This window comes from Drepanopeziza brunnea (genome assembly GCF_022702325.1).
Source record: "Drepanopeziza brunnea f. sp. 'multigermtubi' strain 214-2 chromosome Unknown ctg4, whole genome shotgun sequence".
Lineage (NCBI taxonomy): Eukaryota > Fungi > Ascomycota > Leotiomycetes > Helotiales > Drepanopezizaceae > Drepanopeziza > Drepanopeziza brunnea.
Window position 1 is genome coordinate 338,477 of NW_027094067.1, and position 18,414 is coordinate 356,890.

The 18,414-nt window shown below is 49.0% G+C and overlaps 6 protein-coding genes across 6 annotated transcripts; 3 read left to right on the forward strand and 3 right to left on the reverse strand.

The window, feature by feature from the left end:
- Window positions 1-3,642: 3,642 nt before the first annotated feature.
- L3040_002983 (uncharacterized protein) lies at window positions 3,643-4,561 on the forward strand (the record flags this gene model as incomplete). Its single annotated transcript, XM_066154279.1, has 2 exons — window positions 3,643-3,881; window positions 3,997-4,561. 2 exons carry the CDS (start codon window positions 3,643-3,645, stop codon window positions 4,559-4,561), a joined length of 804 nt encoding a protein of 267 aa, XP_066012259.1.
- An 84-nt stretch (window positions 4,562-4,645) lies between these two features.
- L3040_002984 (uncharacterized protein) lies at window positions 4,646-5,221 on the forward strand (the record flags this gene model as incomplete). The annotated part of the gene is made up of 1 exon (XM_007296452.2): window positions 4,646-5,221. One exon carries the CDS (start codon window positions 4,646-4,648, stop codon window positions 5,219-5,221), a length of 576 nt encoding a protein of 191 aa, XP_007296514.2.
- Window positions 5,222-5,630: 409 nt separating this feature from the next.
- On the reverse strand, window positions 5,631-7,124 carry L3040_002985 (uncharacterized protein; the record flags this gene model as incomplete). The annotated part of the gene is made up of 2 exons (XM_007296453.1): window positions 5,631-6,509; window positions 6,627-7,124. 2 exons carry the CDS (start codon window positions 7,122-7,124, stop codon window positions 5,631-5,633), a joined length of 1,377 nt encoding a protein of 458 aa, XP_007296515.1.
- A 1,564-nt stretch (window positions 7,125-8,688) lies between these two features.
- Window positions 8,689-9,919, forward strand: L3040_002986 (uncharacterized protein; the record flags this gene model as incomplete). The annotated part of the gene is made up of 3 exons (XM_066154280.1): window positions 8,689-8,990; window positions 9,080-9,168; window positions 9,231-9,919. 3 exons carry the CDS (start codon window positions 8,689-8,691, stop codon window positions 9,917-9,919), a joined length of 1,080 nt encoding a protein of 359 aa, XP_066012260.1.
- Window positions 9,920-10,535: 616 nt separating this feature from the next.
- On the reverse strand, window positions 10,536-12,901 carry L3040_002987 (uncharacterized protein; the record flags this gene model as incomplete). Its single annotated transcript, XM_007296455.1, has 4 exons — window positions 10,536-10,910; window positions 11,080-11,970; window positions 12,084-12,700; window positions 12,748-12,901. 4 exons carry the CDS (start codon window positions 12,899-12,901, stop codon window positions 10,536-10,538), a joined length of 2,037 nt encoding a protein of 678 aa, XP_007296517.1.
- Window positions 12,902-14,067: 1,166 nt separating this feature from the next.
- L3040_002988 (uncharacterized protein) lies at window positions 14,068-15,229 on the reverse strand (the record flags this gene model as incomplete). The annotated part of the gene is made up of 4 exons (XM_007296456.1): window positions 14,068-14,317; window positions 14,393-14,891; window positions 14,941-15,116; window positions 15,177-15,229. 4 exons carry the CDS (start codon window positions 15,227-15,229, stop codon window positions 14,068-14,070), a joined length of 978 nt encoding a protein of 325 aa, XP_007296518.1.
- Window positions 15,230-18,414: the final 3,185 nt, after the last annotated feature.

An 18,414-nucleotide genomic window follows, 5' to 3' on the forward strand; every position in this document is an offset into this window, starting at 1 on the left:
GGGAGTGGGGCGTCTAAGGGTGCAATGTTAGTCAGCAGCGCGGTCCTCTTCAGACGCAGATCTAAAGATCCAGACATGCAATGAGAAGAACTGCCATCACACTTCTAGTGCTCCTTTTGTGACATTCGCAATTTTTTCATGTAGCTCTGGGTGCTCTTAAGATCTCAAGAATCCAAATCTGGTCCCGCCCGGACTTAACCGACTGACCGGCTCACTCTAAAGTCAGGCTGCAGCAAAGCTAGCTCTACGAACATATTTTTATACAAATTGTTCTTGATGCTTCGGCATCTACTTCCTATCCGACTCTTCATGCTTTTGCCAATTGATTTCTCGAACGTTAAGCTAAGCCAGTTCTACAGACGAAGATGATTCACAAATCCACTTTGACGTAACCCAACTCATTCCCCTTCTTCTACGGGAAGTCTAGGCCTCAGAGATACCATTTTGGATCTTGAACTATAATTTCCGGGTCCTTATGCTTGCGATTCACCCAAACTTCGTGGATGGCAGGTCAGTTTGTGCCGCAGAGACTTGCTCGCTTCAATGCTCTCTTCTACCGACACATTGCCTCTACAGAGTGCAGATTGGTTTTGGCGATTCGCTCTACTTTTCATCTGTCATGTTACCAGGCCGAAATCACAATAGCCCTCTACTGACCTGGAGATAACGAACGCAATGCTTTGGAACATCCCATAAAGTTTATGCACCGCTATGAAAAACATGCATGTTCTCATATCACTGAACTTATACTGCATGCATGCAAGAGCAAGCAAGCCAAGAGTTAAAGCTTTACTAAATCGAGAACTAAGTGAGATATGGACAGCGATGTCATCGGTCGAGTACACCTACGCCAAGAAAATGGGACGCGAATCAAGTAGAGCTGGCTGTATGCTGACATCGAGCTTCTTGACTCTTGCAAAGCCAAGTCTCACCGAGAAACTTCTTTCTTACTCAATATAACTTACTCCATATACCATAAAAATCTTCTACAGCGCTTTCATTGGCCTGTTCATGATTCCTAAAGTCCGCTTGCAGCTATCGTGCGTTCCTGCTTCTTCGGGAACGCTAGCTCGCCAAGCACGCTAGCTCGACAAGCCTTGGCGTCTTCCTAACTAGCTACAAGTACTACTTACGACTTCCCTCTTACCAAGACCATTCGATAAACTCGGGTAACCACTGTGGATTTATGCGAGGAGCTTGAAGCTGAGCGCAAGGACTTCTAGGTATGTGTGTGTATGTGGTGCATAGCTGCATACCTTCGACCGAGGAAAACAAACAAAAAAGACATGGGGTTATGTGCGTATAAATCTAGGAATGGGTTTTCTCGCCTGATCTCCAATAGTTTCGATCCGAGCTCATTCCATCCTCGTATGTGCATGATGGACGTGAAGTTAAGATTCTCTATAGCAAATCGTCTTCTTCATTTTTGTTTACAAAGAGCGAAGTCCTTCCTCGGCAGACAACAAATGAATGTGATGTATCTGGAAAATCTGCCGAGAGGCGCTTATTGTGCTCGACAACCTCCGTCACTAGTGGAGTTCCGATAGAAATTATCGACAGCACCATTATCCGCAATGAAGCACTTCAAACTGATAAGTATTAGCATATATCATATGCGATATAATTACAGGGTTTAAAAGGACTCTTTTCAGCCTCATAGTCACTTACCCTTCCCAAACTATAGCTTGCGCCGGCGACTCCATCGCAAAGGTCTTTAGTTTGGTCCCCACAAGTACACGATTGCCTTCATGCGCTTACGGCGGAGATACCAAAGCAATACACAAGTCAGCTAGCTAAATGTATGGTATTCTGATTTTTTAGTTGATAAACTGAAAGCTGAGACCGATTTGAATGAAAATCTTTAACGGAATGGAAGGCTCTATATTCGTGTAATAGCTGATGAAAGTAGAGCTAGCAAACCTTTCAATCTATTTTAGCTTGGCTAATTCAAGATAAGCTTCAAATGAGTACGCTAGAGCCGTCTTAATAATTAATTGTCGGCTCGTTTAAGTAGGCTTCTGTGATGGCCTGAGGCCATCAGGCCTCCTAGGCGCACGTGCGCGCTAGGGGGGTACATAAACTTCTCCCACCAAGGAGAACATAGAAATATCATCCACTCCACACAACGCATCCACCCCCCCCATCATGGAAGTGCTTCCTTACTATCCTTTCGGTTTTAGTCGGCGTAAGCGATTGCGGATCGGAAGAGAATGCGGATTTTCATATCTTACTGCTAGTTTTAGTATACAAAATACAATTCGCAACATCATCTTTTGAGCCTCCTTTCCTTCGGCTGCTGCTCATTGTTTGTTGTTCTTTTCTGTTCAGGACTGAAGCTGAAGCCTGGGTCATGATGTTGATGTTGATGGCTGTGTCGGTGTCACTAGCGCTGGGGGTATTTGCTGGCTTCCCCTTCTCCTAACCGCCAGAAGAAAAACATCAATTTCGCTACCAGCACTTACCACCAACTCCCCAATCCCAACCTCAATGCGCCCAAGTTCCGGCGCGACTTTCAAGATGCGCCATGCCAGTCACAATACGGGATGACAGCCTGTCTATGGACCTGAGCGTCCCGAGACCAATATAAAATGAAGAACAGTGCCAGGACAGACGCCATGTGCTACAAAACAGAGTACCCTCCTCCTCCTCTTCTTCCCTCTCCTCCTCCCTCCCTCTCTCCTACTCAACATCCAGGATTCGGCAAACCCTTGATGTCCGACCGGTCAAATCTAGCGTAGAGAAGGACCAGGCCCAAAAGACCAGGCCTCGGAGCTACAGCGAGCAAGATATCAAAACAAGAACCGCGCTCGCCTCCCTGCGTTCAGAACGGAAGCACAAGTCTGCCGCCTCGTACAATTTCTACTCGCCCAACCCCCTGCAAAGTGTCCTATGCCCACGCCTTTCGACCTCCCTTGGGGAGTCCCACCGAGCATGGAGTCTCCTCGATTGTATAAGCGACCAGCTTCTACTGCCAGCAGCTCGATGACCTCCCGGTCCAGCGTTGAGTTGAAACACAAGAGTCTCTTGAGTATTAGATCTTCAATCGTCTACGAGTCAAGTCGTACAAGCAAGGAATCTTCGTACTCTGGTCCGGATACTAGGAGCAGGAACAGCATCAGTACAAAGAAACCTCCTTAAATACCTCTGGCTGCAATCCCTGGCCAACGAAGACCGGCTGCTGAGTCCCTATCAGCATCGCCGCGATATGGAGCAGCTGGAGAAGGAAGTCAACAGATGCAAGGTTCTGGTTACTAACAGGGAAAATGGGGTCGGATTCTACCAACAAAACCCCGTCTGGGAGGACCTACACTATTCGAAGAGAAGGGTTCAAGAAAGTGCCCGAGGAAATTCTACTTCTAATATCATCCGAGCTGAAGAAGTTACATCTACGTACTAGAAGCTTGAGTTGCTCGACATTTTGGATGAGAGATGTGACAAACCTGGGGCTAAGCTGTAGGAAATGGTGGGGAGCAGCAAGGTGTGCTCTATATGAAGATATCCAGATGATTGGATGCGACTCGATACTCCACACCAAGAAGAGGTTCAAGCTCAAATACGGGACGAGGCTGAGATTGCTACGGAAGACCCCCCGGATTTCGACCAGAGCTAGCTGGGTATGTCAAATCTCTGAAAGTCCCGGCAATGCTAGATGCAGCGAAGAGCAAGAAAGAGCAGGACGAGTACCTCGAACTCCTGGCATCTCTGATCGTGGCATGCCCAAACCTCGAAAGGTTCCCGGGCTTCTATTCAGCGTACGATCACGAGTTCACGAAATTGGTACATGCACTATCAACACGAGCAAAGCTCACTGAGAAGGTCAGGATCATCTCTGCCAGCCCTTACCGGCGACAGCATCGGTTTAATATCTCGGCCGATGCGGAGTACCTCTCTCCGATTCTTACCCCAAGCCCGCTCCTCCCGGAGCAATGAATTCATCGATTTCTTCGGCCACCACTCCAATTGGACTTATCTCAAAACTCTAGTTCTGCATTGTAGCCCAGGTGGCACCATCGATTCCCTGGTGTTCACGGATATCTTTTACTCTTCACCTTCCCTGGAGAATATACTGGTCTCATCTTATCCTGCCACTTCTTTCAATGGCGAGACACTTCTGTCACTACCATCTTTGAAGTCGGTACGGCTCGATAACCTCCCCGGCGTAACTGCCGACGGACTGTCGAGTTACGGGTCTCACGCGAGGACTGATTTCCTGACTTCGTTATCATTGATCTCGCTTCCGCTCCTCTCCCAGCCAGTCTTGACCCGACTCTTCTCTCATCTGAAATCCCTCGTTCGTTCCACCATATCTCAAGCACCCTCGCCATCGCTCCCCAATGGCGTTGAGATCTACCTGCATCCCTATCTGGCCTCTTCAACTCTGCAGTACCTGCATTGGGAATTCACGAACCCCAGCGACAGGCAAGCCACCGATATTTTCGCCAAGTCGACGGAATCTGGCGGCTTCCCAGCTCTGCGAACACTTCGTGCGCCGACCGACCCTGACGGCACCCTCCAACGCCTCTGCAGGCCCAGAGATCGCATCGAACACCAAGCAGACTGATACAGGAATACGAGCCTTTCCAACCAACCACCCCACGCTCCAATCGCGCCAAGTCCTCCGCCCACCACCCGCTCCATCCTCTCCATGCGCCGCCATTCCACTTCCCACATCCCTAGCCAGGTCAAATCGCCCACCCGCTCCGCCTCCTCCCACAACACGGACAAAGCTTCCTCGTCCGCCGACAACGACACGCCTCCTCCTCGAGAGGCAGGCACGAGTCTGGCGACTGCCCGCCGCCTGGCTCAGCATCGTATCGAGGCTACGGCGGCGGCCACGACGAGCCCCGGATTCCACACCGTAGTCTGGAACGAGCATGGTGCCTTGGTGGAGCGCTCCACCATCGGCTTCCTGGGCACGGTCGTCGAGAGCAAGGTGTTCTACAGCCTGAGACGCGACGTCGAGGGCAGCGACGAGGCCGTTCTCGGCGTTGACAGGGGCGTGGGCGGCTTGCTGGACAGAGGCGAGGATGGCATTGAGACTGGCAGGGAGGGGTGCACGGGGAGTTGGAATCTCGATGGGAGTGTAGTACCGGTGGTGCCGAGTGGGAAGCTGGGGAGGCAGAGGGATGTGTGGTGGCATACGGAGCGGGCACGGTGGAGGGAGGTGCCGTTAGAGAGGTTCTGTGGAGGGGGCCGCGGGAGGGGGGGGGGGTTAACTTGAAACGGAGTGAGGGTGTAGGGGTTTGAGGTTGATATTCGATATGAAATATATAGATACTGTAATAAAAGATAACTATTCATTACGTTACAAAGATGGGAACCCCCAACTTTCTTTCAACACCTATTGTATCTGTCTTCCTTCGGAATGTTCTACCTATGAGTAACGGATCTACTCCAGACGGAAGAAAAGACAGGATACGCCTTCCTTCTCGAAGATAACTATCGAATCGTGTATTTCATTTGCTGGGTATCTACAAAAGAGGCAAAAAGACATAGAGAAAGAGAGTAGATAAAGGAAAAGCAAGACCCTTATCGTTCCTTGACTGGGTATTAAACCCGAGCCCCTAACCCCGACTCCATCCCAACCCCCTAAATCAATCCATCAAGGAATCCGTTGAACGCCAGAAACATCACGAACCCGGCGCATCATCCACCTCCCCCGGCTCCGCGGTATCTCCAGACTCGTCCTCCTCGCCAGGTTCTTCCGTCTTCGCCCTCTTCGCAGCCGGCTCGTCGATCTCCTCGCCCTCTTCGAAACTCGCATCTGTCTCCTTCCTCTTCGACGAAGACACGGACCCCTCGCCATTATCTTCCGCTTCCCTTTTCAGCGCAGGCTCCTCCTCCTTCACTTTCGGGGAACTGTTATGGTGAGACTGAGTATCACCGTTGACAGACGGCGGCGAGATGATACTGCTGACCTCCGAACCCGCGCGCTTCCTCGTCCTGTCCAGATCCTCGCTCGAGGAGGTGTACCCAGCGTAAGGGGTTTCTGGTTTGCGCAGCGGATTCTCGCGCCAGAATTCGGTCATGAAGCCCACAGCCCTGACAATCCTGTCCGACTTCCCACCCAACACGACCCACCACGGCTGCCCCGTCTCCTCATCGTCAGGTATCGTTTCCCAATGGAACTGGACCGCAAAATACAGCGCCGCGACGGCGATATCCCGGGGCGGCATCGCCAGACATACCATCGTCATGCCGCAATCGTTGACGAATGCCCAGGCCACATTGCGGATATGCTTGTTGTCTTCGAAATTGTAGTGCTTCAGAGCCGAAATGAGAAGCGAGTAGGGGGTTTGTACTACGAGGTCAAAGGTGAGAACCTCCAGCATGAGTTCTTCGTAAAGGAGCATGGAGTCGCGCCAGCGCCAATATTCCTTGGACTGCTCATCGATGATGAGGGCGGCGTTCTTCTGGGCGACTTTGGCGACGGCGATAACAATCTCTTTAGTTTTGCGGCAGCACTCTTCAGTTTTGGTTGCGAGGAAGAGGGCAGTGGCTGCGAGACTCTGAGACAAAAGATCAGTCATGAACCCTCCGTCATGAACATCCTGTAGAGAAAAGACAAGAGAAAAGAAGCAGTCAAGGGTCTGTTGCTAAGAAATAAACACGACTTCTTGACTTACGTAGTGATGCAGCCCCCCCTTCTTCTCCACCATACTCTTCCGCATGTAAAACCGGTGGAAGAAAATGCTCGCCACCCCAATCGTCATCTGCGGCAGCTTCAACAGTATGCCCGTCTGTATAATGAAATTCACACCCTTCGCCCGGCGACACCTCTCCTCAGCCGGATCCAGGCCGTCACACATCGACGGCGTGGCCTGGAGCTCTTCGGCGCTGAACAGCCATTGACTGTACCCCTCCTCCGGGTCCAGGACAGCCATCGGGTCCCTCCCTTCTCGATAATCTTGGCGTATCTTATTGAACGGCTGCTTTGTCGCTGTGCGGGAGAGGTTTCCAGGCGGCGAATTGCGCGAGAGGCGTGGTGGTGATGGCACCGCGGGTGGTATGTTCTGGCTTATGGTGCTGTTGGACGTTGAAGCGGGATGGGTTCGTGCTCGACTCGAAGGCGCCCCGGAAGGGAATTTATGCTGTGGAGGACGGTATGGTTCGACGGTAGTCATGGAGATAAAGAGGAAGAGGGAGAGGGAGAAGAAGAAAGTCGATAGTGGGTACCGAATGAATGCATTGACGTAGGTAACAAAAAGGAGGAGCTAGGTATGTGTACCCACTCCATTCCACTCCACTCTCGCTGACTCAGCACCCGCTCAATCAACAATGAGGCTCTGAGTTCAAGGCTGACGACAACTAGTACAGACGCATTTCGGAGCTGAGTTAAGAGTGGGAGTGGAGCCGGAGGACTTCTACTGTCTGAAGTACTTGCAAGATAGATTAAACATGAGAGGTATGAGTTGGGTGTAGCCCATATCAGAATATAAAATTTCAAGTGAATATGTATTCCATAAATTTGTGATCGTGATCTGGTTAGGTAGGAAAAGCTGGGATCCTCCCTTTCCTTCTCCGGGCTGTTCTCGCCTCTCGCTCAGGGAAAAACGCTGGATCAATCTGGGTCAAAGTTGCTTGAGTCTTTGAAGGATGAGTTGTAAAGAGAGGATATTATACGCAGTACATACCAGGGCATTGCCTCAAAACACGCCACAAATCGTGGCCCTGTCTATCCGAAAGGCAGGTGGGGGTTCGTCTTCGGACCGTCCGTCTCTTTCAAACCACATGCAAAGGCTGATTTTAAAGCTTGGTTACAAACAGCTCGAATATATCGCCGACGGCGGTAATAATAGCCTAAAAAGAGCTCCATAGCACTATACCGAAGACGGGCTATAGCTCTATCCAAGAATTAAGGTTTTAGTAGGAAAAGTTTTGGTAGGAAAAGGTTTGAGTAGGAATGACGATCACACAAATGCAAAATTACTACGTCGCAGGCGTAAGTATTACCCCTCGAGGGTAGGGAAAACAGGGGGTTTAAAGTGTAAACTAAACTTTTAAGGCACCCTCGAGGGGTAATACTTAGGCCTGTACCGTGGTACTACAGTAAAGCATCTCTGTGTCAATTTAAGAAGCAAAGGATCAGCTTCGAATCAAGGGCAAACTGAGCCGAAAGAATACTTAGAATAGCCACAGGTCGAGATACGTATCTTGTTAATCTCTTGGCTGTGGCGTCAACTCTATATTTAGGATAACTCGGTAAGTTAACTCGGCTCCGATATTCGTCTAACGACAACAACAACATAAGCAGCAACGATGGACTTGACCATCCGGTTTCATGTAAAGTGAATTTCACCAGCATAAAAATAGATTGAGCGATCATGGAAATGAGCCTCATATTTTTATTAGACTTTCAAGCAAGTACAAACTCGTTTTCTAAAAAAAAAAAAAAAGGAAAAACATTTCATTTCTGAAGAAATGTTTCCAGACCTTGCTGGAGGTTTTTAATAGTAAAGACCCGCCGCGGTTTCCGTTTCCGGGTTTCAATTCGAGTGCACTCGCCACCCATTATACAACAAACAAAAACTCTCACCTCGCACCCATCTTCCTCCTTCCTGTCCTCAACATCAGATCAACAACTGCATCCTTACTTGCACAACCCAATCGCTTATATCATCCATCACAAACCACAAGAACCATTCCAGTCCCCTCGCCACATCGCCACATCGCTAGGAAACCATCAAAATGGCGAACACCTGTCCCATCTTGATCGAAGCCCAAAAACTGGCCCATAAGGTTTCAGCGGACCCCGAAGGCTTTCTCGCGTACATGGGTGGCCTGGAGATTGAGAACCGACGACTGACGCAAACGACGGAGGATCTCACGAAGCGCAATGACGAGCTGAGATCGATCATTGACCGCGCACACGAGAACTTTGTGCGCGGGTTTGAGGCTCAGCCAGCGCAATCGAGAGAGTTGGAGAATCGTGTGAGGGCGTTGGAGACTGAGGTTCGGCAATTAAGGAAGGAGAGGGTGTTGTATGAGCAGTGAGTATTGAGAAGGCTGTTGTGTGGTGGCATGCATGGCTATTCCTGTTGCGGACCATTCTGGAGCAAGAGCTGACAATTTGGCACAGGACCAAAGATCTCAACAGAATTTTAGAGGAAAAGAATGCGCTTCTGAAAGACGAGCACAAAGAGCTCGTATTAGCCAAGGCGCAAATAAGTAGGTTACCCTCGTCCTTCAATCTTAAAGGATATGTCCGAAATGAGATTGACTCTCTTCAGATGATATCGCTGCTGGAGCATCAGAGCTTGCACTCAGCTTTCATCAAATCTCCTCAGGGACTTTGGATGCTTTCAACAACCATTGTGCTCATGCTGTTAGTCGTGCCCTGAGAAACATCGGCAAGGTCCGAGGCGCCATGAAGGAGCAAATGGAACATTGCCAAGACGAGACTGCTCGGGCCAACTACCTCGGGCTCTCTGCTTTAATAGCCCAGTGTGTCGAAGGCTCGTTATTGAAGTTGGTCTTAGGCATAGACCAGGCTATTTCGGCAACGCAGGTACAGTTCAAGGAGATTCAGGGTAAAATGGATGGTGCCGTAGCGTCCCTGGATTCAGAAATCAGTTTCGACAATTCGGCCCAGACAGTGGGAGGAGCCAAAATTCCCAGCATACCGGCCAAGGCGGACAGCTGCAAGAGCGAGCTGCTGATCAAGGTTGAGGAGCTGTTCTCCGATCAGGATACCCTCTTCGATTCAAGCTCATCCGTATCCGATTCCGAGCAGTTTCACTGCTCGCCAACCAGCTCAGCAGACGAGCATTACCCACCTCCCCAATCCCGTGGGTTGGCTGAGAGGATCCGTGAGGAGGCTGCTGCAGCGGATCTGTGCCGGCGTGGAAATGCCTTTTCCAGCCCAAGGCATTTCTCACGCGGCTCAGACTCGACAAGGAGTTCCCAGGATTCGAATTAAATGGACTATAAAACAAACGAGCGTAATACTGTCTCGGTGCAGCCGGCATATGGGGCTCACGACGGACAGGCGAGTGTTGATAAAGAGAAGCGAATTAACCGAGAGGGCCTCTGACATTGTAGATAGAAAGACGAGGATTGATTGCTATGATAGGCTTATGGCTATGAATAAAATATTTCTTTTGCCGGCTCATACCGACCGCCTTGTACGACTGGAAGTGGAGCAATTGGAGGAGGTGCAAGTGGTACATTTGGACGAGGAACGATTGCACGGCTGGTGTATACGCTTACGGAAAACACTTTTATTATCGACCTAGACGGAAAGAGCTTATTTCCACGGCCGCCCAGTACTATCTACGGTTCTCTTCTATGATTCCCTCCATTCCCACCTTCGGCGCCGACGACGACGACCTGACTGCGCGATAAAAAGCAAAGAATTCCGATACTCAAACATTTTCGTAAATACCCGGCTGGCTACCCACGTCCAGCAACATGGCTGGCTGGCCTATTCAGAATCCACTTTCCATCCGTACCACACCGCAAACCGCATATCCATCATCCAGACATCGCCCTCCCCCTCCCCTCAACACCCAATACCACAACTCGCAGCCCCCAGTTCAGTACAATCCATTGTAAATCCCCGCATCGTGCGCCTCTCTCAAACTCGCCACCACGACCCGCAAATTCCACTCCTCCCGCCCGACCCCGGAGCGATGCACCGTCGATCGCATGTGCAGGGTTCTCGCCTTTGTAAACTCCTCCTCCTCCTGGCTTGCGTGCTTGTAATGCTCTTTGCTGCGGCGCGGAACGAGTGTCTCCTCCAGCGGGCAGCCGTGCGGGGCCGCGATGGCGTCGCTGCAGACCTTGAACTCGTGGAGGAAAGGGCAGTTTCCCCAGACGTAGTAGCAGCCGGAGCCATGGGGGTTGCTGTAGGCTTCGCAGAGGTGGAGAAGGCGGCAGCGGGCTTTGAGGGGGCAGCCGGTGGAGTTGCTCTGTGGTTGGGCAGGTTAGGTTTAGTCGATTGAGAGACGGGGAGGGGGAGGTGATGTGTGAAGGGGAAGGGGGGGGGAGGTGATGGTGTCTGAGGAATGGATCTCGAGACTGGATGGATCGAAAGGAATGGCAAGGGAGGGGAAAGGAGAGAAAGGGGGCGAAACGTACGAGCATTGAGTGGGGGCAGACGCCGCGCCAGCGGGCAGGAAGCAGGTCCAAAACTGCACTTGGTGAGATGGGTGCCGTGTAAGGGACGAAGAGGCCTGGATGTGGCACTTGAATGAGACGAGGGAACGGCTGCTGCTGTGGGAGCGTTGGGAATGCCGTCTGGGGGACCCATTGTGCCTGGGGTGCGGGTTGAGGGTTCGCCTGGCCGTCATGAGCGTATGATGCTAGCGATTTTTTTTGGCTCGGCTGGTTCTGTTGCATCTTCTGCTGCCACGATGGCTTACTTTTCGGCTGGTATACATATACTGGCTCGTATCTTGGCTGATATGTCGCCTGGCTCGTGGGCTTGTGGTGTTTTCCTCCTTTTTTTGGTCGTGGCTGTTGCTTACCGGACTTCTTTCGAGACTTGTTTTCGGAAGGGTCCTCGGTTTGCTCTTGCAGCTGCCATGGCAGGCTTTGGTTTGAGAAGCTGCCCGTATTGCTGATTTGAGCTGGGCCTCTGATAGGCGAGGTTGAAAAGTAGTGCTTTGGGAAAGACTTTACCGGCTCTTGCTCTTTCGTCGAGTAGGGGGTCATGTTACCATGCTGATGTTCGCCATACTGATGTCCACCAGGCTCATGTCTACCAGGCTCATGTCTACCTTGGTGACCCCCCCCAGGCTGGTCTTCACTACGTACAGTTGGATTTGGACAATAGGGAATTAGTGAAGTGTCAGAGGCGGCGGACGAATAGTTGAAGCTGAGCTGTGGAGAAAGCTTGGACGGACTGAGCTTTGGACGGCTCAAAGTGAACTTGGCAGCGCCTCTCCTCTTTCTTTCAGCGGTCCGGCTTCCCTTTTTAAGACTCTGAGTTCTCTTTCCTGGGCTCAATGAGCTTGGCAAGAAGGCTTGCTAGTAACTGTCAGTACGTTCATCCCACTTGAAACCGATGGCAGAGTTCGACTTGCGAAGTTGAAACTTTCCAGAAGGCTTCGAAAATTGACCAGTAAATTGGACGAACTTACGGCATTTGGATCCAATTCTTTCCCAAAGATGTCCTCGGCACTAAAGAACGATCCATCAGTTCCACTACTCTCCTTGGCAGTCATCGACAAGGGCACGACTGGCTCTTCTGAACCCCTCATAGGCTCCGCCAGCCAGTTCTCCATCGAAACACTAATGGGACCCCATTTCAAAGCCTGGAGACTTAGACTAGCAGGATTAGGAACAAGCTGAATCGGCCCAGAAGTAGCGACATTGTGTAGCTGCTCAAAAACTCCATACAGATGCTTCTGCCTAGCGGCAGAGGCTCGGAACATCGCTTCATATCTGCCTCTTGCCACACGGAGATCTAGCTGGACGTTTTTCAAATCATCGGTAACAGACTTGAGCTCATCTCTCAGCATGTCGCGCTCCTGAGTGAGAAGCTTTATCGATTCGGATTCGCCTGCGGCGGCGTCGGCGGCGTCCTTGGCTTGTTGGTGCGAGGAAAGCAACGAGGCAGGTTCGTGCGAGAGATCATCAATCGTGGCGCTGGAGTCTTTATATCCCAGCTCTGAGCCTTTGGATGTCTCCTGGAAATTGGCTTCTGGTTTCTGGCCCTTGGGAGCGGAGATTGGTTCGAAAGTCTGACGGTCTGTCTCTGCTCTTGGTCAGCCTCAATTCCGATCTCTGAAATGGAATACTTACCACCCAGCGCGCTGAGAGTAGAATTTAAGAATATCGAACTCCCACATGGAATCTTAGTATCCGTCGACTTCGATCTAGGTCTGAGTGGCGCAGACTCGGTCAGAACAGGAGATCTTGACCGCGGTGGCGTCTCGGCGGCATACAATTCCTCCATCTTCGCGCGTTCTTTATCCTCTCTCTTTCTTTCTCACTGGTCTGTTCACGTCAGCAGTATTTCCGCTAGACCGACCAGCGCCGGGCTTGGAGCGTGAAAGATGAAGGGGATGCGAAACTCCGAGACGAAAGTAAACAAAGCTCCGCGAGTGCGGATACTTACCAGGTTTGTTCTCTAATATCAAGCGCCGGTTGATACTGTGTAGGTATCGGACGGCAAGTTTAGGCAAGCACCGGACTTGTTCGTTGAGTGATCTCGAAAGTTTCTCAGCGCGGACGCGATCGAGGTGTTTGGGGTTGCTGGGTTGAGGGCATTCGCGCGAAGTCCCACTTTTTATGGCAGCTAGCGTGGTCGGCGCTTTAAGCTTCCTCGACTACCTTAGCTTGATAAACAAGTGAAGCGAGTCTCATCCACGGTAGATAGCTTACTTTTATTACCTTATATATTCTGGATTCTTTTTTTTTCTCGATACACAAGCACTTTTTCAAATGCCTATGGCTTTTTTTCAAAGCAGGGCTTGGAATCGCTCAGAGGCTTTACTCCTTCCTAATCTAGGGTAATTGAGGGCATATCACTTTCTATCCTTTAGTTGAACATTCTTGAAGTTGTCGATCAGCGGTCTGGTTATAGATCTCTATCAAAGTTTGCCGTGACTGCTAAGCAGACAAACTACGCAATGTAGACACCCAACTTGAAGAATAGACGGGGAGACTAACCATATCAACGACGTGGAAAGAATTCACGTGACTACATCTGGAGAGCCGCCTTCGGCCAAGTAGAGTAGGGCGTGAGTGATAATTATCTCTTAGTAGAGCTGGCAGCCGTTTCCGGCGAGGGTTCTGATACTGGCGAAGTGATCTCTCCGGACTTTGGATGGTTTGCGTTTCTTTCGTCGTTGTTGAGTCTAGTTTCATCTCTTACATTGATAGGAGTGAATCTTATTGTCACTTTCTGGTTACTTTGGTCAAGTCACATTAAGCATGGAATTTGAACGTTAATCAAGAAGAGTCTTTTTCTTACGATTGGGCAGCTCTCCGCGATCTGGTCATAGCCATGTTTGAAGACTAGATTTTGTGCCGCGAGACAGGGTTGCATTCTAGCTACAATCACCAATCCTGTAGCACACTTATGATTGCTCTCCATTTACGCAAGGCTTTCAAGAGATCCTACTGGTTCCAGCCAGAAACTAGCCATAATATGCCCTCAAAAGCGCTGTTCAAGGCATACTTCAGGAATAACTTCATGCCGGTACCAGGTAGCGGCTCTTCGACGGCAGGTTCCCACTCAACATTACTAATATCAGGTTCCCACTGAACGATCTTGATATCCAGGTTATGCTTTCCGTCCCATTTGTTTATTTCCATTTTCCACTTCATTGCCGTGAAGTAACTTGCCCATGCCTCTTTTCCTCTTTCTCTGTATGGAATTAGCCAAGTTCCCCCTCTGCCAATGCGGGCGGTGATCACTGAGCTTGGGAGGCTGGGAAATTACCGTTCTGTTCGAGTCGTTTGTTGACCTTTATTTTCCAGACCAAGTAGAGCAGCACCGCCGATGAACCTCCTACCGTGCCCGGTCTCGCCTACTTCATGACGATTGTCGACTATCAAATAGAGAGTTTCAAGATCCTTCAAAGCCTCAAGCAGGAGGAACACGCATTGGTTATAGAGTTTTCGATCTGTATTTGAAGGAGGACCGTAGATTGCGAGCTTCTTAACAATCGAAGCGCGTGGGGCTAACTTTAATGGTATCTCGAAGTCTAATGCGCTGATGCCATTTCTCTCTGGGGTTACGACATGGCAATCTTCGGGACCGCAGATAGGCTTGTTGTCCCAGAAGTATAACTTCAAGGCTTGCGGTAGATCTTCGATGTAGAGGATATTGTTCGACTTCGAAATGATATTCCTGTTCTTGCGGAGTAGATCGTCGAGGAAATTGGGGTCTGCATTGATTTCAGGAGCGAAGAAAGCCGAGGCCTGGGTTGCAATATCGGCTTTCACCTGTTAGTGCCAAATATAATGCTGAGGATTTCTTTTACTTACTCTCTGAGAGGTAGATAACCAGTGCTAGCGGCTTGGGAGGTGGACGGAGGGGAGAGCCTGGGTAAGGAAAGCGGACACGCCTGGTCGAATATCCGGGATTGGATCTATTGGCGTCCACTTGGTAAATCTTCACGGAAGCAAGGATAAGCTTTGTTGTATCCGCCAAGTCGGTTTGCCTGTAGGTCAGTCAGATTTGCCAAAGTGGACTCGCGGACGAAAGTTTTTGGTTTTCTTACCAAGCAAGATATCTAGCATCGTAATTTGGAAGGAGGGTATCGTGAGTCGACATTGTGATAGAGATAATCGGGACTTGCTTTCGTGCGCGGACACACACAGAACTGCGTTGTAAAAATTTCTGTTGGCACTGTCTCGATAATGAAAAAAGATAAACAAGCCGGTGTATGGATAAAACATCTTTCCGCTTTGAAAAACGCTAGAAATTAAGCGAATAAAAACACCTGAGGCCCCACATTTCTCTTATCGATTCAATAAAGTATTGCACCTAGGTAAAGAAATTGTTTGCTCTATTGAATATTCTCGGATTTTTCAACGGCAGAATTCAGATTTAAGAATTAGGATTTCTTATAGCTCATCTTTTTTAAACTGCATAAAACCAAGCTATTCTGCAGGACCATACTTCACCGTAAAATAGTACGTCTGTGAATATATTTTCTCTCAGGCTACGAATGGATGTCGGCCGCTTTGATACAGTCTTGCAGATTTTTATATTGCATTCAATATAATATACTGACTTGCGCGATAGAAGACCTTTCACCGTCCACGTCTGCCTTTCCATTCTCTTCAGGGACCTGTAGATAGGATTCATCACCGGTTGGCTTCTTGTTAGAAGCTCGGAATGATATGAAAATTAGAGTCAATAGCTGTTCCCTCTTCCGAGAACCAATGTCAATTATGTGATATCGCGCAATTTATACCATTGTTTCGCCGCGCTATGCTATGCCTTCTTCCCACAATACAGAAATTTCGAATTTCCCGATTTCTATACAAGTAGATTATAGTAACTGCAACTTAGCTGAAGACTAGAGTTTCCCTGCCGGTGTCAACTATAGAATTTGGCTGATATATAGGTAACTATATGTATATGTACGCCCAAACTCAAACGTGGTCCAAATATTCCGCGAAGATTAGGTCTCTTAATTGACGAATAGAGTCACAATCGATTATCCTGAGAGAAAAACTCAATCAAGTTCAAAAAAAGGCTTCCAAGGTCTCATATCCCTCATAGGCCGTGTTTTGTTTGTGGAACAAAAGTCTACTCCCTCTACATCCACAGGCGCCAAACTCAACATTTTTCCTAGCAAATATTTGATATACAAGGTAGTGATACGCTTCCATCGGGAAATTAGATTGTATATTCTAGAATAATTCGCGCTCAATTGCTACTCATCCCGTGGCCCATACGCATGATAAAATCACCAAACCCACAACACACAGCCTTCTCCGTCAATTACCCAACACGATGGTGGATACCACTGTCCAATTTTGTGCATCTCTCGTGGGTTTTTCGATTTTAATCCTCCAGGGCCCGGGTCTTTTACCTGTTTAAATTTGGTACCATACTTTGAGCCTTGAGGCCACAGTGTTACTACGCTTGCAGTAGCCTCGACAAGAAAGAAAAGATAGATAAGAGTAAGCGCGAGTCACAAATCGACGAGTAAGCCTTAGTTATTCAGGAAAAGTCTCCGCGCCACCAAGAGGGCACGTATGATATCGCTGGCAGCCTCGCCACTTCACCCGCGATGCACAAACAATCGGCGAAACGCTACACCAAATTTTGGAAACTGATTTTGAGACCTTAGCAGTTAATCCAGACCAATCTTTCCACGCAATATATTGATGTAGTATTTTGCTTTTTTGCGGTGAGAAAGAGGGGGGCGGGACTTTTCCCGGGTAAGCGAGTTCTCCAGAATAGAATCGACAATAACAACAACTGGCGATGCAGAACCTCTTCCAAGTAGAAACTCTAAGCCCAGTCTTGGGCAGAAATTTCCGAAATTTTCGTCATGTTACATATATTCAGCGAGATATTCGGGAGGTCTCATTTGAAGCCAATCACCCCAGCAGCTGTCTCCCTCCACATCAATAATACTGAGATGTCGCCGTATTTGCGAGGTTGATTACTGTGCTAGGCATATTCTTCATATTCGCTATCCCTTACTTTTGGAGAAGCTTCATAATCAAGCTGAGAATTAAGTAAGGGCGAGGAAAGATAATGATTTAAAGAAAGGAGCCGAAGCTGTGGCTAGAATGTAAACACGCCTGTGCTAATCTCAATCGCGCTTCACCATGAAAGTTGGCAGATATAGCTAGCGAAACAGCGATTGATTTGTCTGTAAGACGAGACGGGACGGGAGGGGGATTGAGCTCGTGGTTATGCTGGCATTGGTGCGGGATGAGAATACAGCATTGACTCCGGGCATGTTTGTTTTTGAAAAGTAAAAAGATAAAAAAAATATATATATATATATATATATATATTATTTGCTAGCTACCGTCAAATTAAAGGCTCCCTCGGGGGGTGGGGGTACAGCGGTGATGTTTTTGTGGTGTCGGGCTGGTAGGAGTAGGGCGTAGATGATTTGGCGAAGTTAGATTGGAAACATAAGGAGGAGGTAGGTAGACTCCAGGATGCTCTGATGTTGATATTGACTTTGACTTTATTAGCGAGGTGGTCGGTGTCAGGTGATGGATGCATCGAGAGTTGGACTTGGCGAGAGCTTGTCTTGAACATGGGGTTGCTTTCGAATCCTGGTCTTGAAAGAAGCCTTGAAAGAAGCGTTTTTGGTTCTACCCTCGAAAGAAGAGAACAAGGGTAAAGATCCAGATCTTGTACAGAGTTGTCGTGCGGTGTAGGGTTATGATACTGAAAACTGCAATGTGCACTGCAGGTCTGCTTTTGCACAATAAGAGTTTATATGCAATGGGAAGGACGTCGATCTCGACGAAATAGCGATCTGTATGTACGTAGTAAGTAAGTAGTAGTAATAAGGAATCGTCCGGGCGGCCATGCTAGGTTTCGTCCAAGAGGTTGGCGACTCAAGCTTATTGGAAAGATTAATAAGTATAAATGTTGGGCGGGCATAGCTCCGTCGTCTGCCATAATAATCAGGCATCTCTCTGTTGTCGAGTCAGCCTGCTTCCTAGGCAACAACATTCCTGAACGTGGCGACGCTTATGTAAGGCCAACCTTGGCGCATCGGAGATTATATGTTCCGACTTCACTCGATATAATCTTTTCTTCAACAGAGACTCTCCATTGCGAACTGCATCAATGTGATGATGATTACCACGTATGAAAATGCGGACCCCGATCATCACCGCCGAGCTACTTACCCTACGTCTGCTGCTGACCAAAAGTCGCCGACGCAGGAATATATCTTCTCGTTTGTTTTCGCTGCGGGTTCAAGTTCGAGTTGACGCTTATACCAGCCATTCTCATTTATCGCGCGCAAA